Source organism: Physella acuta, unplaced genomic scaffold (genome assembly GCF_028476545.2).
Source record: "Physella acuta isolate Inbredline_101_S28 unplaced genomic scaffold, ASM2847654v3 ptg001120l, whole genome shotgun sequence".
NCBI classification, from domain to species: Eukaryota; Metazoa; Mollusca; class Gastropoda; family Physidae; genus Physella; species Physella acuta.
This window is the reverse complement of record NW_026732637.1, coordinates 116,870-129,359: the sequence shown is the minus strand read 5'-3', so window position 1 is coordinate 129,359 and position 12,490 is coordinate 116,870. Positions and strand designations below refer to the sequence as shown.

The 12,490-nt window shown below is 37.9% G+C and overlaps 1 protein-coding gene and 1 non-coding gene across 2 annotated transcripts; one reads left to right on the top strand and one right to left on the bottom strand.

Annotated features, from left to right (window-relative positions):
* The first annotated feature begins 901 nt into the window (after positions 1–901).
* Positions 902–973, top strand: Trnag-ucc (transfer RNA glycine (anticodon UCC)). Its single transcript has one exon. It is a non-coding gene; the product is annotated as a tRNA-Gly (tRNA).
* Positions 974–4,116: 3,143 nt separating this feature from the next.
* LOC131955981 (GATA zinc finger domain-containing protein 14-like) lies at positions 4,117–10,554 on the bottom strand. Its single transcript, XM_059320317.1, has 2 exons — positions 10,490–10,554; positions 4,117–5,095 (listed from the first exon to the last, which is right to left on the bottom strand). The coding sequence occupies exons 1-2, from the start codon at positions 10,552–10,554 to the stop codon at positions 4,117–4,119; spliced, it is 1,044 nt and encodes a 347-aa protein (XP_059176300.1).
* Positions 10,555–12,490: the final 1,936 nt, after the last annotated feature.

Below are 12,490 nucleotides of genomic sequence, written 5' to 3'. Positions count from 1 at the left end.
GGGGGGGGGGTTCGGGGTTAGGGTAAAGGAGGGGGGTTAGTGTTTTAAAGCAAATATTTTCAGTGACAGCCTTGGTACTGTCGAATTCACAAATTATGAATTACTGAAAAGTAGAAAATAAATCAACTAAATAGCGGCGTATGATACGCCGCGGGTCGGCTCGTTTGATATATTCTTGCAACAAAACTCGAATTCTGCTTTTTTCTAGGTGAGTGGTAATAGGCCTACTCTGTAAACTATTTGAGATATGAAACATTTTCGATGATAGTTGCTGATTAGTGGTGCTATAGCCGGAGTGTTAGCTGACGGAAAGCCGGTTGTTGGGTTACACGAACACCAAAGTAGCCTACCTGATTTCATTATGGGTTTAGTTGAAGCAGGAAGGTATATTTTCGTAATTTTTTTTTTTAATTTATGTTTGATATTGGAAACGCATTTTAATAAGGTTCTAGGGTTTTTTTTTTTTTGGAATTTCGATTCAGGGATGTTGGCTTTTTACATTTGAATTTATGTTTGACGATTGACCATTGCACCTTGAACTTTCAAACAGCTGATTTTAGAGTTGATCACCGGAAAATATGTTTTCAGACAGTAGGCCGTTGACAATAGATTTTACAACAGTGAGCCATCATGTATTGGATTAAATAGCCGATTTTAATCTGTTTTCATTTTACCATAGACAGTTGTCCAATTGAAATCCTCTGGTAATATTAATCCCATTATATTAATCTGGCGAAAATCAACAATTTTTATAGCGAGGTCTGTGTTAGGATTAAAGAACGAACAACACCAGATGGGGTCATGTTCAACACGAAAAGCGCAGCTGTTGAATAGTGGCGACAGATTTTATTTCTTAGGTTTAAACAGAATAAAAGTAATAGAAACTGTAAGGGTTGTACAAGCGTCGGTGGTGTAACGGTTAGCATAGTTGCCTTCCAAGCAATTAGACCGGGTTCGACTCCCGGCTGACGCACTTTTTTTTCCCACTGTTAATCTTCTAACGATTATTGTTAAATACATCGTTTATGCAGAGATCTAAATTGGAGTTATTATAAACAAGTCGTGAGATATCTCTAAATTAGAACAAGTTGTGTTAAACTTAGTTACCTTAACAATATTATAATAGCCTAGTCTTACCGGTACTTAATTTGATTCTATTATTAGTAAACAAATTTTGGTTCTCTTGGTATTTTAAAATCTTGGAGCACCATGGTTTTTTTTTGTTATCAAATTGGAATCATTTCCCAACAATTCATTTAGTTCGAAAATTCATATCTTACCGAATCTTACAAGCTCTATTGGTGTCGAATGTTACTCCCCAAAAAATAGTTTTTCATAAGACTGCGGATAGCCTAATAGCTTTGAGTAGCTTGTGGAGAATAGTTTTTTTAGTCGAGTTTATAGAAAGTGATTTTTTCATGAGTCGAAAAAAAAAATTTAAAATAATTTTTAAAAAATTTAAAAAAAAAAAAAAAATATATATATATATATATATATATATATATATATATATATATATATATATATATATATATATATATATATATATTTATATTTATATATTTATATATATGCACTGACATCCGGGTAAGTAGGGATGGCTAAAAATAAAATAAAAAATGTTTTAAGAGACAGAAGCAGTGGATGAGTTGAAAGAATCAAGACGTTTGTGTCTAGACTGCGTAGGTCCGGTAGTGACATCTCATAGAGTGCCTGTGTGTATATCCTCGTCCATTGAGTCCAATAACAAAACTAATCAACAACATAGCAAAGGTGGATGCACTCTATATATATATATATATATATATATATATACATAAACATATAAACATATATATATACATAAACATAAACATTGTATATTTTTTAAAAACAATGTAATAACGTATCATCGCATCATTTCATTCTGTAATTAGGATAACAAATTTCTGAAAGATTAAATTCGTACTTGTTACTTCCCATTAATTATTTTAAAATATTCAAGGGAATGTAACTGTAACTACATGCCAAAAAGTGGTTACAAATTTTTAAAATTCAAAACTAACAAAACAAAATTGATTTTACCGTTGTTAATTATTTTTTCTACATTTGATTAATTAATTTTTTGCAAAGTGTTTGACCATGTTTATATTACACCGAAACAAGAACAAAAGTTCTAAACATGAAAACGGTATTATTTATTAAATGATTTTTCTGGTATATTAGTAATGTGTCATTAACTTTTATTCACAACGCTTTTTGTTTTTACGGCCTGTAAAAAAAAAATTTAAAAATAAAAATTAAAAAAAAAGTTTTACGTCCTATAAGCAAGTATGTTTACTTAAAGCGAGAGCTGTAGTGAAAGAAATACGACTCGAGTTTTTTCATGTAAACAATGGCCCTATCCGACACCCGACCTCGCTGCGCCACTGTGAAACGGTACTCCATTTATCGTGTTCACAGACACACGGACACACACACACAAACGCACAAAGAGAAAGAGAGACATACAGACAACATTGCAAAACTATGTTTTTTCCTACTCAAAGAGGAATAAAACGTCGAGATTTGTGAAAATTTTGATTTCTGTTTTAACACGATTACAATACTTCTTCTATACTTCGTATACGAAAATTTTTTTAAAAAAATGAAATAATTTAAATATAATTTTTAAAAAAATTTAAAATATCAAAGATTTTCGTAATTTTTTAACTGGATTTGAAGTTTAATTTTTAGCATTTTTGTTCTTTACTTTTTTTTTACTTTCTCGTACATTCGAAGTATAGAGAAAGTCTTGTAATCGTGCAAAAAAAAAAATAATCGAGATTTTTACAAATCTCGACGTTTTACACCACACTGATACGGAAAAACATAACTTTGCAATCTTGTCTGTATGTCTGTGTGTCTGTGTGTGTGTCTGTCTGTGTGTGTGTAAACACGATAACTTGAGTACCGTTACAGCTAGGTTGATGAAATTTCATATATAAGTATTTTATAAAAATCGTAGATCCGTATCAACTTTTGAGCGATTTCCGATAACCGGAAGTGGTACTTTTTCTACTTTGAATTTTTCAAGAGCCTATAACTTGAGTACTATTACAGATAGATAAATGAAATTTCACAAGTAAAAGATCTAATTATCTACCTTTTATCAAATTTTGAGTAATTTCCGTTGACCGGAAGTACTGATTTACGCTATTTCCGATTTCTCAAAAAAACGCATGTAAATGTATAAAGTACTAATAATATTGCGCACCATTATGCACATTTTGTTTTGGCGTTCGCTTGGTGCGCAATTCTTTTTTCTATGAGATTCTATTCTATTTTTAAAAGTTTAAGTAATTAAAAATCATGTCTATATTTCAAGTTATATAAGAATATTCGAGAAAGTTTAGGGGAGATTACTCCCGGTTTATTTATTTTACAGGATCGGCCAATCTTTCTATGTTCTCAGATATTATAACTGAAACGTGTCTTTCTGGTCTAAATAAATTCAGAAATGTTCATACTAAGGCCCACAACTACATGTCTCAAACACAATCTTCAGAGGAAACAAATTATTTGAACAGTTTTTTAACTGATTTTCGTCACACCGTTCAAAATCTTTCTGGGTAGATTCATTCAGCATGCATAGCCGCGGTCTTAAAGCGAGCCTATTAATCAACGGAAGTCCTTCAAATGACGTCGTAGAATTCCGTGGTTGCCCAATCCTCAAAATTTTCTAATGTTAATATTTTACAATCGTGTCTTATTTTCAATCATGAACAATTTTTAAACAAAAAAAAAACAAAATTAACAAAAATGCCTCGCTTCATGGTATTAATCAAACTTTATAGATTAACTAATTTGTGTGCTGTGTTTGACGAGTATTTATTATTTTCAACATTAGCGTTGATGGGAAATAGGGTTAAGTTGGTTCTTGCTTCTAAAACAAATAATTGAGATGTTTACAATCAGATTCTGAGTTTATAATGTGTGCATGTTCGTGCTTGCTTTCTTTTATTATAAACCACACTCACATGGAGCACACTGTATAATTCCCTTGAGCTGCACGGACTCGAACCTTGGTCTTTCAGCAATGAAACTATGTGTCCAGTCACGTTTTACTCACTTTTGCTTATAAACATGTCGGCTGTTCTATTGGCTGTTCTGTCGGCTGTTCTGTCGGCTGTTCTGTTGACTGTTCTGTCGGCTGTTCTGTCGGCTGTTCTGTTGACTGTTCCGTTGGCTGTTCTGTCGGCTGTTCTGTTGACTGTTCCGTTGGCTGTTCTGTCGGCTGTTCTGTTGACTGTTTTGTCGGCGGTTCTGTTGACTGTTTTGTCGGCTGTTCTGTTGGCTGTTCTGTCGGCCTTTCTGTCGGCTGTTCTGTCGGCTGTTCTGTCGGCTGTTCTGTCGGCTGTTCTGTCGGCTGTTATGTCGGCTGTTCTGTCGGCTGTTCTGTTGGCTGTTCTGTTGGCTGTTCTGTTGACTGTTCTGTTGACTGTTCTGTCGACTGTTCTGTTGACTGTTCTGTCGGCTGTTCTGCCGGCTGTTCTGTTGACTGTTCTGTCGGCTGTTCTGTCGGCTGTTCTGTCGGCTGTTCTGTTGGCTGTTCTGTTGACTGTTCTGTCGACTGTTCTGTTGACTGTTCTGTTGGCTGTTCTGTCGGCTGTTCTGCCGGCTGTTCTGTTGACTGTTCTGTCGGCTGTTCTGTCGGCTGTTCTGCCGGCTGTTCTGTTGACTGTTCTGTCGGCTGTTCTGTAGTCTGTTCTGTCGGCTGTTCTGTTGGCTGTTCTGTTGGCTGTTCTGTTGACTGTTCTGTCGACTGTTCTGTTGACTGTTCTGTCGGCTGTTCTGCCGGCTGTTCTGTTGACTGTTCTGTCGGCTGTTCTGTCGGCTGTTCTGTTGGCTGTTCTGTTGGCTGTTCTGTTGACTGTTCTGTCGACTGTTCTGTTGACTGTTCTGTTGGCTGTTCTGTCGGCTGTTGTGCCGGCTGTTCTGTTGACTGTTCTGTCGGCTGTTCTGTCGGCTGTTCTGTTGGCTGTTCTGTTGACTGTTCTGTCGGCTGTTCTGCCGGCTGTTCTGTTGGCTGTTCTGTTGGCTGTTCTGTCGGCTGTTCTGTTGGCTGTTCTGTCGGCTGTTCAGTCAGTAGTTCTGTTGGCTGTTCTGTCGGCTGTTCTGGCCAGCCAGCGTGCAATCAGACAGCGATAATCAACTCACTGATAAAATTGTTGCCCGAAGTTTTTATTTCAAACCCATTTATCACCTTATCACAAGAGCCTAGCCACCCCAGCCCCCCCGCCCCTCCCCCACCAAAAAAATCAACCTGGCATTTTTTTTAAAATGATAAACCGCAGCCTTGGCGATTAGATAGCCTTGTGAGATTTATATCTACAGTCAAATTTGCCAATGACTGAATTGTTACAATTTATCTTTTGAGCGAAGCACAATTTAAACTTTAATTCTATGCTCTGAAAACTATAAATTCGTTAAGTTTTCTAAATAACGTTTTCAAATGTTACTGAAATACAAAAATACTTTAATGGTTAATTCCCCTGCTTCAGCTCTGAGATAGGAAACAATGCGATGTATTAGTGTTAAATCTGGAGTGATCAGCTGACGTGTATTGGTGCTAGAGATTTCAGTATCTGCATCCTGATGATGTCTGTCCGGTATTAAAAGTATGGCTCTAGCCAGTTATGGCTCCTTGAGAGAAGGGCAGGACAGGAAGTGAATGTCAGAGGGTTCTAGACTAATGTCAGTCTTGTAGTGATGTAGTTAAGGGGGGGGGGGGGGGGGAATGTCAGACCTTATGGTTCTAGACTAATGTCAGTCTTGTAGTGATGTAGTTGGGGGGGGGGGTGAATGTCAGAGGGTTCTAGACTAATGTCAGTCTTGTAGTGATGTAGTTGTGGTGGGGGGGGGGGGGTGAATGTCAAACCTCAGGGTTCTAGGCTAAGGGCAGTCGTGCAGTGATATAAAGGTGGGGTGAGGGGGGGGGGGGTCAGACCTCAGGGTTTTAGACTAATGCCAGTCAGTTGTGTAGTGATGTAGTTCAGTGGGGGGGGGGGGGGAGGCAACAGCGCTTATCGGCTCTGATGTCACATCAAACTAATGGAAACTTCCTTGCACATAAATGGTGTCGTGTGATTAAAACTTTGCATTTAACTTGTGAGGGTATGAGGGTAGGAGTTGATTGAATATACCTTAAGGCATTAGTAATTTTAATAATTTTGTTTTAAATTTTCATGACAAGAAGCTGTAAAGCGAGGCGGCGTGGTGAAGTGTTAGACAACGAGGTATCTAACCAAGAAGTCTAGAGTTCGATTCTCTGAATCCACCCAGCTCTCACAACAGTTCAACATAATGTCTGTGTAGATGAACGTTAGCATAAACATATACTATTACACCTGATCACATGTATATCTCACATTCATATTACTGTATTTTTAAATATCACACACACATGTTAACATATCGTTAGACCTAATCACGTGTACATCTCACATACATATTAATGTATTTTTAGATATCACACACATATTAATGTATTTTTAGATATTACACACACACATATTAACATATCGTTATACATAATCACGTGTACATCTCTTGCACATAATTGTGTGCACGGTCAAGTCTGCACCAGTACTGCACAAGACTTAAGAACAGCTGCATTGACAACATCCACCTTTCTACCCCTATTCACTCAGGCGTGTGCCCCCCCCCCCACCCCACCCCCACACCACCCCCTCCCCACACCACAACCCGAATATCCCATCTCGAAGCTAATCTATTCGTCTGATTTTGACATCAGCCTGCGAGTCTGATAAATTTGTTATATATTGAGACACTCCACTTCAAACTCCCAGCATGCCTCGCTACAGGAAATGGAAGCATTTGCTTATTGTTGAAACTGTACCTCGATAGATCTTCCCTCACCTAATCAGGAAACCTTTTAAAAGCTCACGATAAGGAAATAAGCAATTATTCGCATGGCGTCATTCGACTTCACTTTACGACTGTTTATGATATCTCATTAAATAATCTTTATGAATACGATATGTAGAATAAAATGTGCTCTTTTGCTTGCATTTATCGAAAATATAAGAAATGTTATTTTTAACATCGATGGGAAAATCGCGACTTATCTTAACAGAAATATCAAGTCCATGAAGACTTCAAATAGATTCTCGTTAGTTGGTACTTGAAATTATGTGAAGGTGCGTCTGATTTTATGTTAACAGTAAAACCAAGATGGCGACAGATAGGTTAGATCAAAGCAGACGTAGATAACAGAGATGGGGAAATTATCGGGTTAGCGAGCGTGCTGTCTGTATACCACACTGTCTTGTTCACAGTTATTATTTTCCATATGTTATTGTCAACGTCACGTCGTGTGAGGAACTTCATAAAGAGTGTAGGACGTCAAATAGATTAGTGGTCAAATACAGTAGGGGACGTCATATAGAATAGTGGAGTCAAATAGTGTAGGGATGATACGTAGCGTAGTGGACGTCATGTAAAGTAGTGGATTTCATTTCGTGTAGTGAACGTGATATAGTTTTCGGATGTCATATAAGACATAAAGGCTTTGGATGTCATATAAGACATAAAGGCTTTGAATGTCATATAAGACATAAAGGTTTTGGATGTCGTATATGTCATAAAGTTTTCGGATGTGATATAAGTCATATAGTTTTTAGATGTCATATAAGTCATAAAGTTTTCGGATGTCATATAAGTCATTAAGTTTTTGGATGTCATATAAGTCATAAAGTTTTTTGAACGCCATCAGACAAAACGATAACTGGCTTTAAAGTAGGATTCCAATTCGCGATTTTCGTTGACCACACTTCATGTTTTTTTTTATCAAAACACTCAATTAAAAATTAATTTCATTTAATTAAAAAAAATTAGCATCACAACAATGGATACTGGGTATTAAGCTCCATGAGACGAGTTAAGCTCCATGAGACGAGTTAAGCTCCATGAGACGAGTTAAGCTCCATGAGACGGGTTAAGCTCCATGAGACGAGTTAAGCTCCATGAGACGAGTTAAGCTCCATGAGACGGGTTAAGCTCAGTGAGACGGTTTACTTTAATCTCCCTGAGACAAGCTGAGCTCAGATTTCACAAGTCTAATACAATGTCCTACAATCTGTGGTCTAATCTAACCCTCAGTCTAATGTCCAAATTTAGTAACCAGTCTAATCTCCCACACCCGTCCCACACTACGTGCAACAGATTCCCCACCTTGATGTCCAGTACATAGTAAGGTAAATCTGAGATCAGGTGTATCGGAAATTAGAGGTCAACACTAACTTTAAACCTAACGTCTTAACTTAATCGCAAAGTTAAAGTTCACGCCTAATCTAAACTAAATATCAGCATCTACTAACCTAATTAACAACCCAACGTTTAATCCAACGTATAACATAAGGTTCAATCTAATGTTCAACCTTACGTTTCACTAATTTTAAAACTATAACATAGCTTCCAACATAAGGCCAAATTGACCAACATAATATGCAACCTTATGTAAAGCCTAATGGAAAAATCTAATGGACAAACTTATTGTAAAATCTAATGTAAAACCTAATGTAAAACCTAATGTAAAACCTAATGTAAACTCCAACCTCCAACCCCAATATCCAATCTAAAAATATACCCCAATACGACCTGCAATATCCGAAAACGCGAGGACGAAAGTGAAGGTCACATTGCTTTAGCACCACCCACGGGGCATTACTCCAACATAAAGAGCCTCTACCGAAAGCTATTTTTCTCCTAGATCCAACTCATAGCGTCCCCTGGCGGTGTAGTAATTTGTCGGATGTTCCCCATAACACAACCCATAACACAACCCATAACACAACCCATAACACAACCCATAACAGAATCCATAGACCAGACCTAAAGGACCTTATGTAAAATGTTAGCCAAGACCTATAGCACCGTGTGTAAAATGTTTAATCAGACCTATAGCACCGTTTGTAAAATGTTAGCCCAGACCTATAGCACCGTGTGTAAAATGTTTAATCAGACCTATAGCACCGTATATAAAATGTTAAATCTGACCTATAGCACCGTATGTAAAATGTTTAATCAGACCTATAGCACCGTTTGTAAAATGTTAGCCCAGACCTATAGCACCGTATGTAAAATGTTTAATCAGACCTATAGCACCGTTTGTAAAATGTTAGCCCAGACCTATAGCACCGTATGTAAAATGTTTAATCAGACCTATAGCACCGTTTGTAAAATGTTAGCCCAGACCTATAGCACCGTATGTAAAATGTTTAATCAGACCTATAGCACCGTATGTAAAATGTTTAATCAGACCTATAGCACCGTATGTAAAATGTTAGCCCAGACCTATAGCACCGTATGTAAAATGTTAGCCCAGAACTATAGCACCGTATGTAAAAAGTTAGCCCAGAACTATAGCGCCGTATGTAAAATGTTAGCCCAGACCTATAGCACCGTATGTAAAATGTTAGCCCAGACCTATAGCACCGTGTGTAAAATGTTAGCCCAGACGTATAGCACCGTATATAAAATGTTAAATCTGACCTATAGCACCGTATGTAAAATGTTAGCCCAGACCTATAGCACCGTATGTAAAATGTTAGCCCAGACCTATAGCACCGTATGTAAAATGTTAAATCTGACCTATAGCACCGTATGTAAAAAGTTAGCCCAGGCGTATAGCACCGTATATAAAATGTTAAATCTGACCTATAGCACCGTATGTAAAATGTTAGCCCAGACCTATAGCACCGTGTGTAAAATGTTAGCCCAGACGTATAGCACCGTATATAAAATGTTAGCCCAGACCTATAGCACCGTGTGTAAAATGTTAGCCCAGACGTATAGCACCGTATATACAATGTTAAATCTGACCTATAGCACCGTATGTAAAATGTTTAATCCGACCTATAGCACCGTATGTAAAATGTTAGCCCAGACCTATAGCACCGTATGTAAAATGTTAGCCCAGACGTATAGCACCGTATATAAAATGTTAGCCCAGACCTATAGCACCGTATATAAAATGTTAGCCCAGACCTATAGCACCGTGTGTAAAATGTTAGCCCAGACGTATAGCACCGTATTTAAAATGTTAAATCAGACCTATAGCACCGTATGTAAAATGTTTAATCAGACCTATAGCACCGTATGTAAAATGTTAGCCCAGACCTATAGCACCGTATGTAAAATGTTTAATCAGACCTATAGCACCGTATGTAAAATGTTAGCCCAGACCTATAGCACCGTATGTAAAATGCCAGCACGAAGCCTGTCAAAGAGCCCCACTTGCTGCCAATGAAGCCCGCAGACGTCTGACAGAAACCCGCCTGTGTAAATGTGCCAACAGATTTTTTGTGTGAAATTTAAAAATAAAACCCACGTTTTGTTTCGCTGGCTTCTCTTCCGTGACTGATTTTCACTGCGCCAATTAATCAGTTTGTTATCCGACGATAGCATTGCTTCATGTGGGGAGGGCTACACCCCACCACAAAACTACCTCTTGCCTGGTGGGGGAGGGGCGGGATTTCTGAAGGCTTCTGCATGTGAGGTACTGGTTAGCATCTGAATGATTGCTTATGGTCATATAAAGTTATTAACCAATGTGTCATTGCTGTAAAATTTTACCGTGTTAAATGTATTATTAATCTTCCTATAAAAAAAATTGATAGCAAACATTAACACCCAAAAAAATTCCCCTGCTGTCATTATTAAGTCCTTTGAAAAAGTTCAATAGAAGTAATGAACAAAATGTAACCTCCAGGGGTATAAAAATTCAAATCACGTCCCATCCTGAAGTCTTCCTCAGCAATGAACAGAGCGGTTATCTTTTCATTATAATCAAAGAAGAATATTATTAAAAGACATGTCCATATTGGAAGTTATATAACGGTATAAAACACTGGGATTAAGGAAAGTTGGGGAGGGGTTCACAATTTGGGAGAGATGGGGAAGGATCTTAGTGATTAGTATAGATAGACTATTGGTTTCATATTTAAATGCGGGTTTCTTATTCATAATTTCTAACGATAAAGTATCTGACTTAAAATGAGATAACTAGATTTGTTTTTTTTTGTTCTTTTATACTTGGGATGTGGGGTCGGTGGTGGGTGTTTGACTTAACAGACAAGTTTGGTATCAGATAGCTAAAGCAGGATGACAGTCAGACATATCAAATCACAAACCCTGATTGGGGGTTAGACAAAAGTCAGACAGCAAACAAAATGTCGGCTTTCTCTCAGTGAGAGTACTTGGAACATTGGCATGGTTTAGGATTTTTTTTAAAAATACTACTCAATCAAACACAGTGCACTTAAGAGAATTTACGTATTTCGCTGTAAGGGTAAGTGTGTGCATTTGTTTAAGAAGGGAATGTGCAGCTTCAAACACAAATCGTTTGCGATCTCGAATCTTGGATTCGAACTCGTGACTTTCGGGGTTAGCATTCGTGTGTCTACCTTTGGACCACGCCGACCCGTATGATAACATGGACTTTAAACTATTTAAAGAGAATTAAACTTTTCTATCTAAGAAATGTATGGTTTCGTTGTCTTACTATTTCATTGGACCACGCCGACCCGTATAACAACATGGACTTAAAACTATTTAAAGAGAATTAAACTTTTCTATCTAAGAAATGTATGGTTTTGTTGTCTTACTATTTCATTGGACCACGCCGACCCGTATAACAACATGGACTTAAAACTATTTAAAGAGAATTAAACTTTTCTATCTAAGAAATGTATTCTTTTGTTGTCTTACTTTGTCTAAACTTAGAACAGTGTCAGCTTCCGGCTTTGTAAAACATCCAAAACTGCAACGCTTCGATCAGTGGTTCTTAACATTTTTGGAAATACCGAATCCCACCAGCTTCAACTTCATAGAACTGCATTCACTGAACACTTCCTAATTGTTTAGTCGTCCGCACTGACATATTCTGATCGTGAATCATGTGATGCAGTAGTTTCTAGACCTCCGCCGAGCTTCTGAGACCGACTTACCGAACCCTTAAGGGTTCGATCGAACACAGGATAAGAATTACTGACTTAGATACTACGAGCCGACCCGCCACTGAAAATATTTGCTTTAAAACACTATCAGTAGGCCGTTAAGGACGATACTACCCCCACCCTCCTTTCCCCCAACCCCTACCCTACCTCTCCCCCCCCCCCCCCCCTCCCCCGTGAAAGCAGCCTCCTCTAAATTACCTCCCCTAAGTTTAAAATCGTTTCAAACTAAATTATCTGCCCCTAATAGCCGTCACTAAACCCGACTCTACGATTGTAAACATTTAGCAGTGAACCACAGCTCACCAGACCATGTAGGGGTGGGGTGGTAGGGAGCGCGCGTACAGCTTGCTTTCTAGCGTCCCCTAAGAAGAGAATTATATATATAGATGATCTTTGAGCTTCAATTTTCCCACGTTTTCTTTAACTTGCTTTAGCGTCTGTTTGTTCGTTTGTTTGTTTGGTTCTCCAATCAAATCTTGCGATCAATATTT

Excerpts from the sequence above, each read along its gene's own strand:
- LOC131955981 (XM_059320317.1), bottom strand. The coding sequence starts at position 10,554 with ATGCTAACCAGTACCTCACATGCAGAAGCCTTCAGAAATCCCGCCCCT. Across the intron at positions 5,096-10,489 it reads CCTCCCCCACCAGGCAAGAG|CCGACAGAACAGCCAACAGA; the intron begins GTAGTTTTGTGG and ends CTGACTGAACAG.